Below are 18563 nucleotides of genomic sequence, written 5' to 3'. Positions count from 1 at the left end.
CGGAACACCTAAATGGCCATAACTCCGGAACGGCTGGACCGATTCGAACCATTTTCAATAGGAAACAATGGGACCAGATTCCGCGTCGAATGAACCATCGGTCATTAAAATCGGTTGAGGTTTACTGCCAAAAAGTGATGTGAGTTTTTTTGTACACACACATACACACACACATACATACACACACACACATACATACACACAAGCATGGGCAGCAGGGACGGATGTCCTGGGGCCTGACGCACCCCCCCGCTTGCGAGTCAGCCGCGTAGTTGCCGGCTAAGAATAGGACTACTAACCCCAATTCAAGGTGTCAAGCGACCCGTGCCGAGGAATGAGTGATCGAGGGGGTGAAAAAGATGCTCGATCTTTAACGGAGCCTGTGGGGCACCTGGGCACCCCCCACAGTAAGCTGTCCCTTACCGCGTTAATGCAGAGCTCTGGCGTGGTGGACATTCTTTCTCGTGCGACTCGTGGGAATCAAATATGAGTAAAAATCTTAAGAATCAAAATTCAGGTGGAAGTAGCGGTGCGATCAACCCCTTCGCAAGAAGCGGGTTGATGAGGTCTCCTACAAGGAGAAGCGAGGAGTCAGGTGCTGGAAGCTGCTTACGCAGCTCAAGCGTGGGAGCTCCTGTCCACTCCACGGCAAGCCAGCCGGCGGAGGTCATGGACGGAGCATGGTTGCTGAGGGCCATCAGCCAAGTTGCAGAAAAAGGACGGCCCGCATTTGAGGTAGCTGAGCAGCAGCTTGGCAAAATTATCGACTTTGCGACAACTAAGTCGAATATAAGCAAGGACCTGAAAACGGCCTTGCTTCGGCTTAGGGCGTCTGTCGATAATGCCAAGCAGGAGCACGCGGTTGCGTTGCTGGCTGCAGCAGCGGCGGAACCCGCAAAGGAGAAAGCGTCTAAGTTTACGCAAACGGAGGCCTTCTCCTTCTCGGGTAGTCCGAAGAGAGTGGAAGCGAATGCTCGCGACAAAAGCGACAAGCATTCGCAGAAGCGGGCGAGGCAGCCGTCAGGTGAGGAGCTGTCTGGCGGCGCCCGCAAGGCCAGGCGTATAATAACCCCGAAAGCCGGTGGTAACGCTGGAAAGTCGGACCCCAGCCAGGGTTCCCGGAAAGCTGGGAAGGGTGGGCCTGAAAAGGCCGGCCCGTCCCGGAATGATGGGAACAAGGGGTTGCGACCAATGGTGGGCCCTCAGCAGCCACAGAGCAGGGCGATCCAAGGAGAGGACCCTCCTTGGACAAAGGTAGAGCGGAAGAGGAAGAAGAAGGGGAATCCGCAGGCAGAAGTGCAGGTCGCCAAGCCAAGGCGTAGGAAGGCAGGTGCCAGGCGCGAAAAAGGTGACGCTATCGTCATCAAGACCGAACAGTCGAAATACTCGGACGTCTTGAAGGCGATGAGGTGCGACGCCAAGCTCGAGGGTCTTGGAGCCGACGTACGCAGTATCAGACGTACTCGTACGGGCGAAATGATCCTGGAGCTTAAGCGCGAGAAGGATCACAAGGGCGCCGCCTACAAGAGGCTGGCAGAAGAGGTCCTTGGTGATGGAGTGGAGGTGAGGGCTCTTACGAATGAGGCGACTCTGAAGGTCAAAGACCTAGACGAGATCACCGAAGCGGAAGAGCTCGTCACGGCACTGCGGCAACAGTGCGATGTTCAGGTGGCCGCCACAGCCGTCAGGCTGCGGAAGGGGCCAGCAGGGACACAGATAGCTCTGGTTCAGCTACCTGTGGCGGACGTTAAAAAGTCCGTTAAAGTAGGGAGTATTAAGGTGGGCTGGTGTGTATGTCACCTGACATTCCACGAGCCACCTGAGGTTTGCTTCAGGTGTCTGGAACCAGGACACAAGTCGTGGGACTGCAAAGGCCCCGACAGGCGCAAACTGTGTAGGCGATGCGGCGCTGAAGGTCATAAGGCCCAAAGCTGCACGAGTCCGCCCATCTGCATGATCTGTACCGGGAAAACCTCGAAAAACAGACATGCGATGGGTGGTCCAGGGTGCCCGGCCTTTAAGAAAGCCGCAGTGAGCAACAAATCACAGTGCAGGTAACGCAGCTGAACCTGAACCACTGTGATGCGGCTCAGCAACTGCTTTGTCAGGCAGTTTCTGAGTGGGAGACGGATATCGCCATCATATCGGACCCATACCGAGTACCCGCCGGCAACGGCAACTGGGTCGCGGATGGGACCAGAAAAATGGCGGCGATATGGACGACGGGTAAATACCCCGTTCAGGAGTTGGTGTCTACTACCTATGAGGGCTTCGTGGTCGCCAAAGTAAACGGGGTCTTCTTCTGTAGCTGTTATGCGCCTCCGCGGTGGCCGATCGAGCAGTTCACGCAAATGCTGGACCGCTTAACGACCGTGCTCACAGGGCGAAGGCCGGTGGTAATAGCGGGCGACTTTAATGCCTGGGCCGTGGAATGGGGAAGCCGTTTCACGAACCAGCGGGGTCAGATCCTGCTAGAAACACTGGCCATCTTAGATGTCGACTTGGCTAATGTCGGTACCAAGAGTACCTTTAGTCGAAACGGAGCGGAGTCAATTATTGACGTGACCTTTTGTAGTCCTGGCCTAACAAGTAGTTCGAACTGGAGAGTAGATGATGGCTACACTCACAGCGACCACCTGGCGGTTCGCTACAGTATCGACTACAATAACAGCAGACAGCGGATAGAAGAAGAGGCGGCTAGGCCAAGGCCAAGCCCTCGCAGGTGGAAGACATCATACTTCGACGAAGAGGTATTTAGGGAGGCGCTCCGCCGTGAGCGAAACTTAATCGGTTTAGACGGCGACGAGCTGGTAGCGGTGCTCTCACGTGCGTGTGATGCGACCATGCCTAGGCGAGTCCACCCTAGAAATGGGAGGCCACCGGCTTACTGGTGGACCGACGCGATTGCGGACCTGCGCCGCGCCTGCCTACGGGCTAGGCGGCGGATGCAGCGAGCACGATCAGAGGAAGAGCGAAACGAACGGCGGGTGGTGTTCGCCGCTGCAAAAGCCGCGCTCAAGACCGAGATAAGAGCAAGCAAGAAGGCCTGCTTTGAGGGTCTCTGTCAGAGTGCCAATACGAACCCGTGGGGTGACGCCTACAGGATCGTTATGGCCAAGACGAGAGGTGTGATGGCTCCTACAGAGCAATCTCCAGAGATGTTGGAGGGGATCATTGGAGGACTTTTTCCGCGTCATGATCCTAGTCCTTGGCCTCCTTTCGTAGGACAGCCGGGGACTGGGGCTGGCGATGAGGAGAGGGTCACCGATGTGGAACTTGCGGGGATAGCTAAGTCCCTTAGCGTAGGTAAGGCCCCAGGTCCGGACGGAGTTCCGAACTTGGCCTTAAAAGTAGCTATTGCAGAGGCTCCCGAGATGTTCAGGTCTGCTATGCAGAAATGCCTGGACGAGGGAGTTTTCCCAGAAGATTGGAAGAGGCAGAGCCTGGTACTATTGCCAAAGGCGGGGAAACCACCCGGAGACCCGTCGGCATATAGACCAATATGCTTGATTGACACGGCGGGGAAGGTGCTCGAAAAGATCATCCTCAATAGAATGTTGCGGTTCACCGAGGGCGAAAATGGTCTTTCGAGTAACCAGTACGGCTTCCGGAAGGGGAGGTCCACCGTAGACGCTATCTTGTCGGTTACAAAAACCGCCGAGAAAGCACTCGAGCCTAAGAGGAGGGGAATTCGCTTTTGCGCGGTAGTGACTCTGGATGTAAGGAATGCGTTTAATAGCGCCAGCTGGTCTGCTATTGCCGATGCGCTCTTGCGTCTGGGGATACCGGAGTACCTGTACAAGATTCTCGGAAGTTACTTTCAGAATCGTGTACTAGTCTACGACACGGAGGTGGGTCGGAAGTGCTTTCACATAACCTCAGGAGTCCCGCAAGGTTCCATCCTGGGTCCGGTGTTATGGAATGTCATGTACGACGAGGTGTTGAGGTTAGAGTATCCAGTGGGAGTGGTGATTGTCGGATTTGCCGACGACATTACGCTCGAAGTCTACGGTGAAACGATCGAGGAGGTAAAGTTGACTACCAACCACTCGATTAAGGTTGTGGAGGCGTGGATGCGGTCCAGGAAACTGGAGCTGGCTCACCACAAGACAGAGGTGACGGTTGTTAACAACCTGAAGTCGGAGCAGCAGACGGAGATCAGTGTAGGAGACTGTACTATCCTGTCAAAGCGCTCCGTCAAACACTTGGGCGTGATGATCGACGATAAGCTTACCTTCGGTAGCCACGTCGATTATGCCTGTAAAAGAGCCTCCACAGCTATTGCGGCACTGTCCCGGATGATGTCCAATAGCTCTGCGGTGTACGCCAGTAAGCGCAAGCTTCTGGCTAGTGTTGCTACATCCATACTTAGGTATGGCGGCCCGGCGTGGGGCACCGCGCTAAGTACTAAATGCTACCGACGGAAGCTGGAAAGTACTTACAGGCTTATGTGCCTGAGGGTTGCGAGCGCGTACCGTACCGTGTCACACGACGCTCTCTGCGTCATTACTGGTATGGTGCCTATCAGCATTCTTATCAGTGAGGACATGGAGTGCTTCGAAATGCGCGGCACAAGAGGCATACGCAGGACTGTCAGGATGGCCTCTATGGTCAAATGGCAGCGCGCGTGGGACAGTTCCACCAAAGGAAGGTGGACCTATAGGTTGATACCGAGGGTAGATAGTTGGATTAATAGGCGCCATGGGGAAGTCACATTCCACCTGACACAGGTCCTTACAGGTCATGGTTGCTTCCGACAGTATCTACACCGTTTCGGGCATGCGGATTCTCCCGAATGCCCAGTGTGCAATGGTTCAGAGGAAACGGCGGAACACGTTTTGTTCGTGTGCCCGCGTTTTCGCACAATGCGTGACCGCATGCTTGCCACATGCGGGGAGGACACAACTCCGGACAACTTGGTCCAGAGGATGTGTAGGGATGAGTTTGGCTGGAACGCCGTTTCAACGGCTATTACCCACATCGTCTGGGAGCTACAGAGGAGGTGGCGCGTGGACTCGGAGAATGGCTAGTCCAGATGCAGTACAAGAGGTGGTCCAGGGGTTCGGAGTCGGCTTCGTAGGTCATACCGGTGCCCTGCGGTCGAGATCGACCCTTACAACGATTAAGTGGCCGCGGAGAGGAAGTCCCGGTAGCGGTGCTGTCGTGGCGTCGGTCTACTGGGTTGGATCCAAGCCCGCGGTTGGAAAGGGGTCCCCGGCAAGGGTCGGGGCAGGTGGAGACCCTGCCGCCAGCAACCTACGGATGCATCTGATAGGGCCTGAAGGGTAGTGATACCCTTCCTTTGCGGGCAGGTCAGATCGGGTTGCATGTGGGCATCAGTTCTTGATGTCCGCTCAGCAGTAGGGCGCGGGCGGGGTTGACTCTGCCCGCCTTCCGAGGACAAAGGGAGTGGTGAGGACCACTCGGGAAACTGGCTAAGCGCCAGCATGCTACCGTGATGGACTCTCCAAAGCGAGTCATCGATGTTCGTTGCTGCAGGCTACGCAGCTAACCTTGTGGGTGCGATGTGCACTAGCCCCTCTCTGAAGCAATACCTTCTTGGTGGTTCCGGAGAGACGTAGGGTTTGGCGACCATAGGAATGGTTTAGTGGGTACGAGGAGAGAGTAGTCCTGGATTTTACTTTTGTTGTAGAAGACGGCCTGTCAGACCTACACTACCCTAACCTTCTGTTAGGGTGTCTGTTGAGCAGATTATCCCCCTATGGTTTAGAAAAAAAAAAATACATACACACACACAGACATCACCTCAATTCGTCGAGCTGAGTTGATTGGTATATGTGACTCGACCCTCCGGGCCTTCTATCAAAAAGTCGTTTTTTGAGTGAACATATAGCCTTTCCAGTACACTAGTGTACGAGAAAGGCAAAAACATAATTGGATGCGGAAAGATAACAATTTTAAAATTAATTTAGCAGTATATTATTACGTCTGCTGTAAACCGTGAAGTATCAACAAGGGAACGCCTTCATTTTTTTTATATTTTTGAAAAGAACGTTAAAACTCGTTAAATGTAAGCAAACAAGTTTATCGCTTTACTACCTTTGTTGCACTTTTGACAGATTGGTACGTTTGGATGTTGTACCATTGAAGAGCAAACTTTATTTTACTTTTAACGGTTAATTAGAATAATCAGTTTAATTAAATAATTTAGTAGTATCTCTCATTAAAATAAACGTAGAATTAATTTCATGTTCAACACAAAATAATGTTATCGGTGTTGTTGAATCCCGAATTTTTCGAAGAACTAAAATCGAGTTTTGTTAGCGATGAAAAAATCGCATGTATGCATAGTAAGGAACCTATATGCGCGATGCACGAATCTTTTTCATGCTATTATCGAGGCTATTTGCTAATAATTATTTGTTATAATTGTTAAATTATTTTTTAAATATTTGTTTATCGAGGCTATTTGCTAATAATTATTTGTTATAATTGTTAAATTATTTTTAAATTATTTGTTTTTCAGTGTTGTTGTTCGATTGCTCAAAAACATTGAGCTTCCCCACTTTCTATAGCGATGACAGCTTACTGAATAAATGTCATTCGGAAAGCGCGTGGATTGAGAGTGTAATAGTACCTTCCAAGCAACACACTTGGGCATTAATAAGTTCCTGTAATTTGTATGCAACTATATTGAAAGTTGTGCCATTTGAACCAATCGTCATATTAACGACTAAATTACAACTAAAAAAGCGCAAGAGGTGGAGCCAATATAAAACATCTATTCGTGATATAAACGGTTTTAATACGCAATCGAATTATAACCAAGATACAACTTATAGTCGACTTACAAACTGTTACCGGTTCGACAACTAGTCAGCTAGTCACCACATTCGTCACTGCCAGTGACTATGCACCCACAGTTTCGTTCAAGTGATCAATAATTATGTGCACAAATATACCGCAAAAAAATCTGACCGAACACGTAAATTTGTGTGCCGCTCCAGATTTATCGGTAAGTCACGCATTTTGGCTCCGTATTCCTAACGCGCCTCAGTCTACCTATCATTTTGCGAGTGAAAATTTAGGCATTTGTGATAAAAATTAACTCGCCATATTGCTTTGACGGAGTACACTTCAGCAGCTTATTTAATGCACCCGTAAAATGCTGAAAATTAATTTTAGAATTTAGAAAGATATTATTTGCTAAATCATGGGAATCCGTATTGACCAAGTACAACAATGCTGCACGGGGTACACGGATCCGGCAAACTACCCAAAATTGGATTCTTTTGACGCAATCCCATAGTTCGGCACATTTGCGTGAATCGATTAAACTTATGCTAGGTAAATTGCCTTTACCTCTAGTTAAGAATATACTCAAGAGTAGGTAAATTCAACCCAAGACCCCCTTCTTTCAACCCAAATTTGGGTAAATCTACATTTACCCAAAATTGGCTTTATTGGCCTCACGGACCCCCGTTGGATAGGCACATCATCGTTTATTTACGACAACATCGGTGGGGGAGAGAAGAAAAACAACCTAAAAAATTTGATATACTCATTTTAGGGTAATCGACCCAAAATAAGGTAGTTTGAATTTTCCGTGTAGGACATAAGTAACCAAAAGACCAGGCACTTGGACGTGTATTTCCCATTTACGTCGACAAGAGGCTGTCCATTTATTACGTAAGGAAAATTTCACGTTTTTTGTAAAAAATGTAAACCCATTGTAAAATTTGTCGTGGGAAACTCCTAATATTTTTGTACGTTACGTTAGATTTCTCAAACCCCCATATATTCGCAGTGGTAGGTACCAGTCGTTCAGTACTGCGATGCGAAAATGGGGCTTTTTTTATTGAATCATTTTTATACTTCCAATCAGGTTTTTTTTTCTATTTTACCACTTTAACTTCATAAAATTTGGAATATGTCGATGAATTTATGAAGAAAAAAATACATTTTATTTGTGCATGATTTCATAATTTTTTAAACATTTTGGTTTTTTTATAGTGCATTTTATATTTTTCACGATCACAAAAACATTTTGCCGCACATTTTGGAACTTCTACCTCTCCTGTCAAAATTGTTCGTTATGTTCTAAATAAGTTCCAGGTGCAACATGTTTATAACAATCAGAATCAATGTTTTGGTTGATTTGGTTTGTAAACGGTTGTAACTAAGATTCGTTGAAACAATAATATTATACTTCAGTTACAAATTGGTTTCGCAAGTTTCGACTAATGATGACGTTTGTTTTCATTTTGCTAGTTGTTATAAAAATGTTATACCTCAGTTTGGCATTACCAACAGGATTTTAATAGGTTTTTATTTTGTTTGTTTCATGAAAACTCAGTTGCAACATGTTTGCAACGATGATCATTTCCATTTTAGTTGCAGGTGCTACTTGGGCTCTTCTACCGCGGGGTGGCGACACATGCACGAAGAAGGTGTCGCCGAAAATCCCCAAGAGTGACCCATATTGTTAATATAATATATTTGGATATATCCACCAGGCTGAATATAGGAGGATGCAACCTTAGGTATAGCGTCCGGTGGAGCGTCTCTTTCTCTCTCTTCTTGGCGTAACGTCCTCATTGGGACAAAGCCTGCTTCTCAGCTTAGTGTTCTATGAGCACTTCCACAGTTATTAACTGAGAGCTTCCTCTGCCAATGACCATTTTGCATGCGTATATCGTGTGGCAGGCACGAAGATACTCTATGCCCAAGGAAGTCAAGGAAATTTCCTTTACGGAAAGATCCTGGACCGACCGGGAATCGAACCCGTCACCCTCAGCATGGTCATGCTGAATACCCGTGCGTTTACCGCCTCGGCTATATGGGCCCCTTCGGTGGAGCGTGGAGGAGCAATTTTATTCAGCCGCTGGATGCCAGAACAAACGCTGTTTGAGCCGCACCTCCTTGGTGAAAACTTTTCTCATAGGGACTCATAGGACAACAGTGCCCACGCTGCACTACCAGCTAAGCACACAACTCTTAGCTGGCGGTCTTTGTCATCGTTTAACCCGTGAAAGCATGAAAGCATGATGATGAAGTTTCTTATTCTTTTAAAGGAAATCCATTCTTTCGCCTTTGGACGGTTCGTCCTTTCGGTGTTTTGGCGTTCGACTTTTTCGCTTTCGACGTTTTGTCACCCAACCTTCAAAACACATTTCACCAAATGCAGACATTAGTGCAACTTTTTTAGAATGCATTTTACTAGTAAAGCATTGCTTCACTTTTGACTAAATACTCTATCTGAGTATCGCAGAACTTCGATTGAACACCACTGTATAGGAACGAAACAAGGCTGGTAAATATGAACGCCTTCATCGGGCAGCCGAGCTCAAGTTTTTATATATTGCATACACGCTAAAACTTCACAATGTTTTGAATAATAGAGTTGTCAAAAATAATTCTGGTTTGAATCTCGTGTCCAAGGAATCATCGAGATATCAAGTAACATACAAGCGGAAGAAATGCTCATGACCAGATTTTTTTTTACAATTTTAATTCATAAACTTTAAAGTTGCCAGAAAAATGCCAACTTTTTTGTGTCGAATTTTTATTTGCTAGAACTTACAAATAATTTCGTATAATTTTTTAAACTTTAAGTTATTTAATTTCACTAATAATTGAACCTTTTCGTCGTAGAGAGTATATTGTAATATTCAAGTAGTCATAAATTTTTACCCTCAGTTTTGTAGTCCGAGAAAAATAAATTGTGAGTGAAATAATTTCTCATTACACAATACTTCATTTTCTAGACAGAACCAATATCTCTTAGAGCTACATCTGCACCCAAACACGCATCATTCTTTTTTACTGGGTCCTCTTATGAATATCAACACCCCGCATCACAGCTACTCCTAAACCTCAAGCAGCATCACCATCACCGTCATCATCAGTATGTCAAACCGTCGCGGGCCAAGAACATCAAGCAGCCAGTTAAACCTGCCAAAAATAAAGATATTCATTTCATCGCTCATTCGCTGTACATTCCAACTATGTGACATCGATTACCCACCGCGCGCCGCCTAGTCGGTTTCCCCAGAAACTCAGGCTCTACCGCATACCATGCCAACCATTCCCGACTCGGACGGCTTTCGAACAGATGTGAACCGAGCCGAACCAGCCGAACCGAACTGGTAGATGATGGTGGGAAACATTATTCTGGCGATGCGAGATTGCTTATTTTGGTGCGACGAACGGGAATCTTGATAGTTTTATGTTTTTTAAGTACCTAATATTTCTGACTGCACCCCAAATTGGACTGACGTACCTTCAAAGTGTGATTGCAGCGAAGGACCACGTCGAATCGAGTTGCGGTCTTCGGTGCACTTATTCCTTGTAAATCAAGGGGTAAGTGGACGGAAGACCTCGAAACAATCCGAGGCAAATGTGCACCTTTATCACACTGTTTAGGTGTACCAAAAACAGTATGATAGTCCAATTTGGGGTGTAATCTGTAACATATTGAACCAATAAAGCAGAATAGGGTAATCGCGCGGGTATTTAAAAAGAACATGCTGACAATGATGGGTTCGATTCTCGGTCGATCCAGAGCCTTTTCGTAATGGAAATATGTTTAGCTTTCTTCGGTATAGCTAGAGTATAATTGTGCCTGCCACATGCATTCGGATATGCAAAATGGTAATATGGGAAACAGCTTAAAGTTAATAACTATGAAATTGTTTATAACGCTGAGAAGCAGGCTCAATCCTAGATGGATAGTACTGCCAGTAAAAAAAATAGAACAATGGATTTTCTATTCGATCAAAACAGAAACGAATTACAATTTAATGTTTTGAGACGTTTTTATTACTGAAAATAATTTGAAACTAAAAGTAAGAATATTATAAAAAAGAAAACAGGATGGTTCGCGAGTTTTTCTCGCGGCTGCAGTGATGTCCTCTTGTTTTGGATGAACGAACGCATAAAGGTGGTTGTGGTGCTAAGATAAGATCATCAGCGGGGTCATGGTGTCACACTAAACTCCTAAACCAAGCTAAGCACATGGGCTCTTAGTTGAAGATGTCCGTTTTTTTAATGAAGATTTGCCACAAGGTAAGTTGATGTTCTCCTCCCTGGCTATCATACGAGTCCTCTCTGGGGTGCAGTGCTTTCTCCGCGGGTGTAGTAGGTCTTCGTAGGCCGAGAATGCACCACGTGTTGTCTGAGCTGGATGACAGATACATTGAATAACGTGAATTGATGTTCGATGCAAGCTGATTCCGGATGGTGGTACTAGCCGAATCAGAATGACAAATGTACTTTGATGCTGCTGTTGTCGCTTTCACTGGCAATGTCGCTTATGGTAATCAGTACAAAAGGGTGGTTCAGCTTAGAAGCACTTGCGGTGGACGATTCCTGGGCCGCCTTCGTCGTATTCCTGCTTGGAGATCCACATGGCCTGGAAGGTGGACAGGGAAGCCAGGATGGATCCTCCGATCCAAACGGAGTATTTACGTTCCGGTGGGGCAATGATCTTGATCTTGATGGTGGATGGAGCCAGGGAAGTGATTTCCTTCTGCATACGATCGGCAATACCTATGACAGAGAGAACTTGTAAGAACAGTGCGGAGAAGATTGAATGGAATAACGAATTACCTGGATACATGGTGGTACCACCGGACAAGACGCTGTTAGCATACAGATCCTTACGGATGTCCACATCGCAACGCATGATGGAATTGTAGACGGTCTCGTGAATGCCAGTGGATTCCATACCCAAGAAGGATGGCTGGAAGAGGGCTTCTGGGGCACGGAAACGTTCGTTGCCGATGGTGATGACCTGACCGTCGGGAAGTTCATAGGACTTCTCGGACGACGAGGTAGCGGCGGCAGCCTGCATTTCCTGCTCGAAGTCCAGAGCGACGTAGCACAGTTTTTCCTTGATATCACGAACGATTTCACGCTCAGCGGTGGTGGTGAACGAGTAACCGCGCTCGGTCAGGATCTTCATCAGGTAGTCGGTCAGATCGCGACCAGCCAAGTCCATACGGAGGATGGCATGTGGTAGAGCATAACCTTCGTAGATTGGGACGGTGTGGGAAACACCATCTCCAGAATCCAACACAATGCCAGTGGTACGACCGGAGGCGTACAGGGACAGAACAGCCTGGATGGCAACATACACAGCAGGTGCAGCGAACGTCTCAAACATGATCTGCGTCATCTTCTCACGGTTGGATTTTGGATTCAGTGGAGCTTCAGTCAGCAGGACTGGATGTTCTTCAGGAGCAACTCGCAACTCATTGTAGAAGGTGTGATGCCAGATCTTCTCCATATCATCCCAATTGGTGATGATACCGTGCTCTATCGGGTACTTCAGGGTGAGGATACCACGTTTGGATTGGGCTTCGTCACCAACGTAGGCATCCTTCTGACCCATACCGACCATCACACCCTGGTGACGTGGGCGGCCGACAATGGAAGGGAAGACGGCACGTGGGGCGTCATCACCAGCGAAACCGGCTTTGCACATACCGGATCCGTTGTCGATGACTAGTGCTCCAGCATCATCGTCACACATTTTGGCGCCGCTTCAAGGTCCGTTGGGTCCTGTTTGGAAGGTGGTGAACATTTCGGTTATTTTTGAGACAAGAATGAACAAGTAGGGACGATTAAACATCAAAAAATCACAATCACAAATTACTTGAAACGTTGAAGAATATAGGAAGTGCCATAGCCTTGTAAAATGCATCATGTGTTAGAAAAGTATACGTTTTCTACTTTTTTTCCCGAATTTTTTTTTTCCAGCAACTGAAGATGACCTTACAGTTGAGATCAAACTATGTAATTGTCATAGGATACAAGCAATCCTCTCAGTTTCTCCGTCATTCCAACAAAACATTCGCAGTAGATTTTTGTTGTTAAAATGAGTTAAGGTTTTCATCTAATTTCCGTCTATCTAAGCTCCTACAAATAATGGTCGAATTTATTCTTGCCTCATGGCCAATTTGGTATCAATAGGTATCAATTACTACTAGCTTCCGTATCATGGAAACAATGTGCTAAAATAACTATAATTTCCTTAGAATAATAAGATTGAATGTTTGCCCTCGAATTCTGTTTCCGTCTAGTCCACATCTATTTTGGACACAATCGGAATTCAATTCCCGGCACGAGTATTGTGTTGTTCTTTGCTGTACATGCATCACTCCTGTAGGGGTGAGTATGGCAGCATAATCGATCGCGTTCGCTATTGTCTCGAGTGAAAATCAAAACAATAGTTGCGCGGGTGTTTAGTGTTCAGTATTGTGTTGTTCTTTGCTGAGTATTGTGTTGTTCTTTACAGAGAAGAGCATTAATCAAGACAATTAGATGATCGGCATTGAACCACAAAAAACCCCACAACAATTGGTGAGATCTTTCCAATATTATTTATTTAAAAATATTTCTATTTCAGTATATTTACTTTATAGCTGCATATAAGTTGAAAATTCGCTATTTTCAACATCCTTTCATCTATTGGAAGATGCTTCAGTTCTGGGCTCTTTCTAAGTTGATGAAGGGATTTATAAATGCTTGCAAGGACTTGGCCAGGTGTGTTGAGCTGAGTGAATCTATGACATTGTAGATAGTAGCGACATCAGCAATGTCAATGGAAATATTCAACTTTGCAACTCCATCCAAGATTTGTGCAAGTATTCATGCTATGCTATGCTATGCTAATCGGAATTCAATTCCCGGCACACCTTCTACGTGATATTATGATACAAATAATACTCAAAAATTATGATTTGGCTGTAGATGTTTATTCGAAAAGGTAGTTCAAAATACAATTGAGCAGAAAGTTTAAAATTGAAATTGATGCAGCTAAAGAATAGCGACCAAAACATTTCAACTAATATTTCTGCCCACCAGATCTTAGTGCACCATCACAATGCAACGAAGAAAAGTTTCCTTGTGGTTGTGAAATACGATGTTTCGTATGCAGAAAATCCACGAACACATATGCTTACATCCTCCCTAGACGAAGATAACTTGTTGTTTACATGTTGCCAGAGTGGTAAAAGTGACATATTAAATAAATTAATGAAATGAAACCTAACTTTGAAATGCCACAGAACTCTTGTGAACTGAGGGCTGGTTCAGCAAGCGAATCTGGTGAACCGTTCACTTTTAAACGTAAAATTAGGCTAGCTACTGTTTTGGTACGGTTTTCTTCGTCGTTTACAAAACGAGAAAAAATGTCAACTCATAAGTGGAGTGGAATTTAAACGTGAAATTTAGTGTAATTATTAGATTTGCAGTGCTAAAGAAGTAGGTTATCTATAGTTTCATCTTTTTGCTTCCATCTAATGAGTCATTAGCAAAGGTAAGTCGGAATATCTGTAATTATTGGCTATTTTCCGTCTGATGTGATGGAAAGCGCATATTTTGAAGTAACTTTCTACCCTATTTCTAAGAAACACATAAGGGGCTGTCCATAAACCACGTGGTCATGAGGGGGAGGGGGGTGGTTCGGCCAATGACCATTTTGTATGGACAAATAAAAAAAAATGTATGGACTAATGACCACGGGTGGGGGGGGGGTGGTTGGTAAGTCCCAAAAAAATGACCACGTGGTTTATGGACAGCCCCTAACTATGTTCCTGAACTTAAAATTAAGGGTACCAGACACTTTAATATCTAATTATCTACTTAACAACAAATAAGGCCGCCAATCTTGGTAAACATTTCTGGTTTGAGGCAGGAAAACAAGCAAGGTCGTGAACTTATTTCCAATTACAATTCTGAACACTTGTTCCAAGTCATCCTAAAAGGTCTGTTGAATGGCGAGTTATGTCGAGTTTGAAAACGAACTTAACATATTACTTGGGTGTTCTCCAGTCCAAGTTATCAAAATTGAAAAGACTAGCCACTGTGAAAACACGAAGAAGTGTATTTCTTAAGATTTTCATTCAGTCCACTCTTCTAAAAGTAGGCTAAATAATTTGGAAAAGATTAAGTAAGCTAATGCGCCATGTCGAAGTGACACGACAATATTTTATTAATCCTAGAGGACAAGGATGTAGTCATACTAAATGCATGACTTGGTGGAACTTGGCAGGCCAAGTACGATTATTGGTGAGAGGTATCAGATAGTTTAAATGTTTGAATTGTGGGAGCCACCATAAGCCAAACTTTTGGGTATTCCTTGTCCAAGAAATAGTTGTTGAATCACGTGCACGGTAGATGAACATGATAGATTTCTAACACCGTATTTTATTTTTTCATCATATTTCGATTAATCTCCATATCGCTCAATTCAATCCATACTCAATTACACCACCATACAACTCTACGAGCGAATAATGTTCCTTCTAGCAGAGGAGTAGTTATCAGTCCACGTTTTGTTAAAAATAGGGGAGACTGGGGAGACTTGATCCCCTTTTCTTAATTTGCCTGTAACTTCAAGAAAAACACAAAACTTGATCCGTTTTTCGTACAGAATGGAAGGTAAACATCTATTGCAAGTTTATGCACAACAGAAGGACTTTAAATTATTGATAAATTTTTCAAAACTGTGTTTTTAGGGAGGCATGTCTTATGATGTATTTTTCAAAAAAGGGCCACAATTGATCCCCTTTTGAGCAAATGGTTAATTTAAAGGAAAAATAACTCCAGAAGCTTCCTTTTCATTTTTATTTCAAGTTTTCTTGTATTTTTGATGAATATGGTGAATTTGAAATTATAAGATTTCCTTAAATTGTTAAGGTTATGCTATATTTTGAAAATGGAGATATTTGATCCCTCTTTTTATGGTGTGTAATAAAATAATAATTATCTGACACGTTTATCATTGAATATACTAGAATTCCGTGTAAATAGAGGTTTCCAAATAGAATTTTATTTTTCACATGTATAATGTGTGTGTAATCCTCGAGGGATCAAGTCTCCCCATGTCACTGTTGTATACATATACCAAGTTGTATTAATCAAAATATTAATATAACAGCCATATTTGAATAAATACGTTTGATAGTATTTTATTTACACTATGTGCTGTAAAATTTTGGCACGATTTGGTTCAATTTTTACAAAGTTATTGAGATTTTTCGGAACCGCCTAAAAGATTTCTGAAGGACTGAAAACAAACCATCAGCCATTAAAAAATAATGCAATGCACAATCAAAATCAATTGTAACCAAAACATTGTTGTCTGTCAAGATGTAGTTTTGGAAAAAAATATGCTAGAAGAAAACTGTTTTTGATTCCGAGAAAATATGGGGGGGAACAAAACTCCCCAGGGATCAAGTCTCCTCAGTCTCCCCTACAATTATAGGTACAGTTGGTGACAATAGTTAGTAATGTAAGGCAGTTTTTCCATACAAAATGCTCAAGTTTAAGGCCATGTATCTCGGCTTCTAGTCCGATATTACTAAAATTTGACTGTGGTTATAATTGCACATCTCTAAGTAATACTGAAATACTCAGTTTAGTCATAGGATTTCAAATGTTCAATATTTGAAATTGCGATTCAATACACTTAATCTTTTCTGAATAAAGAAAAGTCTTCCACTTGTCGACTGAAGGCAAAGCCCTGAGTTATCTAAAGTTTCGTGTTTTTGAAACTGCTCATACTAATATGTAAGTTTTCTCTTTAAAGACTTTTTGAGCACATTTCCAAAATTTTAAATTAGATTTATGAACTCCTAAAGCATTTTATAACATAATATTCTCTCACACAAAAAAGCCACTCTAATTTACATAAAAATTCCAAAACTACACCAGTGGTCCTTTCTCTAGTCATAAATTTTGAACAATTGTTTATTCCACATGTTTGTTTAGCTCTTGAATATTACAAAATGTTGATTATTGTTCGAACACAAGAAACTAGAAAATTATAGATAAAATCTTTCTTCGTTCGCCCACGGATTAACATCAAGCCCGTAAGATCTAATTGTCTATTTGAAAACATCTTTAGATTGTATTGCCTCTGCATTTCTGTAGTTTATGTCAAATGAAACGGAACACTCCCAATAATTACTTTCACTCTTTAATTAACTTAAACGTAAACACGTTTTCCACAGAACTTACATAACGACACACATGGAACAACACAAGACGTTCACAAGGGATCAACGTTCGACGGATCATATTCACAGGATCAGCCATATTCAAGACGCCACAGGACAGCACATTTCACATCATAACCAGACGAGGACAACGGACGGACTCCACAGGAAGTCACAGCAGAACGGCACATTTCCACGGATGATAGACTTTTCACAATTTTTCCACTTATCACCACCGACCACAACGCACCGACCTGGATCAAAGAGGGAAAAAACTTGAGCCGTTGGGTCCTTGACTAATCACTAGACCGTATCGAACTGCACCAGAGCGAACGTCGAAATCCGATTGTGAGTGACTCCATCGGTTCGCCGGGGTTTTATAGTCGGAAGTGCCGGCCCACGCATCAGCCCATAGAAGGATCGATTGCTGTCTGTGGATTCGGTTGATCGATCGGTGATCGATCGGTTTCCCGGCTTGGGTGCGTTCGTGTGAGATTTCCCGATGCAGATGCGAATGTGCGTGTTTCGCGACGAGAAAATGCATTGTGTTTCTAAATTTGGTACTATTTGCAGAGCGCCAGAGAATGGTGTTTGCGCATCGATACATTCTTGTCTGGTTGATTCAATGTGTGTCGTATTTAAATAAACTAATGCAACTGCACAGGGTGATTCCTAAGTGATCAATTATCAGACAATGTAATTGAGCAATTGATTAGTAGCAGAGACAAAAAATAAGCTGTTTTTGATTGTAGGTATTCATATTGATATTTTTTTTATTCATTTTTCATTTCTTATAATTGTTAACACTGGATCAACAAGTTAAACCTATGCTCAAGCTTCCCAATAAACGCTATGCTGTACTAAACTCATACTAGTAGCATCTAGCTTAAATCAACGACAAACACCATTACTATATCAGCAGTACCAGGTGCAGTTGGTCACACTTTCGCTTCATAAGCGGATGGGCATTTGTTTGATTCCCAGACGCGACACATTTTTTCGTAAGTTGTTCTTCTCGCAGAGAGCATCTTATACTGACCCTTTTCTAAACCCGTGGCACTCGCGGACTCAGATGCTTACTTACCTTACCGATCAGGCTAAGGCCGGGGTGGCCTCTGCTGAACGTAGTAGCCGTTTCCATTCCACTCGGTCTATGGCTGTTTGCACAGACTGTTTGTCTCCAGTTCCGCACTCTACGTAGGGTCCGCAGATCGTCCTCCGCTTGGTCGACCCACCTAGCTCGCTGCGCTCCACGTCTTCTTGTACCGGTCAGATGACTCTCGATAACCATTTTAGTCGGGTTGCTATCCGACATCCTGATGACGTGACCCGCCCACCGTAGCCTCCCGATTATCGCGGTGTGGACGATGCTTGGTTCTCTCAGCAGCTGATGCATCTCGTGGATCATTTGCCTTCTCCAAGTCCCGTCTTCCATCTGCACTCCGCCGTACATGGTACGCAACACCTTCCGTACTAAAACTCCAAGGGCGCGTTGGTCCTCTGCACGTAGGGTCCATGTTTCGTGCCCATAGAGAACTACCGGTCTAATCAGCGTTTTGTAGATAGTTAACTTCGTGTTACGGCGAACTTTATTCG

The 18563-nt window shown here is 44.4% G+C and overlaps 1 protein-coding gene across 1 annotated transcript; it reads right to left on the bottom strand.

Moving 5' to 3' along the window:
* Positions 1-10759: 10759 nt before the first annotated feature.
* Positions 10760-17378, bottom strand: LOC109412625 (actin, muscle-type A2). The gene is made up of 3 exons (XM_019686250.3): positions 17222-17378; positions 11572-12525; positions 10760-11511 (listed from the first exon to the last, which is right to left on the bottom strand). The coding sequence occupies exons 2-3, from the start codon at positions 12494-12496 to the stop codon at positions 11306-11308; spliced, it is 1131 nt and encodes a 376-aa protein (XP_019541795.1). The 5' UTR covers positions 12497-12525; positions 17222-17378; the 3' UTR covers positions 10760-11305.
* Between the last annotated feature and the right edge of the window lie 1185 nt (positions 17379-18563).

Source organism: Aedes albopictus, chromosome 3 (genome assembly GCF_035046485.1).
Source record: "Aedes albopictus strain Foshan chromosome 3, AalbF5, whole genome shotgun sequence".
In the NCBI taxonomy this organism is placed as follows: Eukaryota; Metazoa; Arthropoda; class Insecta; order Diptera; family Culicidae; genus Aedes; species Aedes albopictus.
This window is presented reverse-complemented; position numbering and strand designations above follow the sequence as displayed.

Coding starts and splice junctions, on each gene's coding strand:
- LOC109412625 (XM_019686250.3), bottom strand. CDS start 12,496: ATGTGTGACGATGATGCTGGAGCACTAGTCATCGACAACGGATCCGGT. Junction 11,512..11,571: donor TGGTACCACCATGTATCCAG/GTAATTCGTTAT, acceptor TCTCTGTCATAG/GTATTGCCGATCGTATGCAG.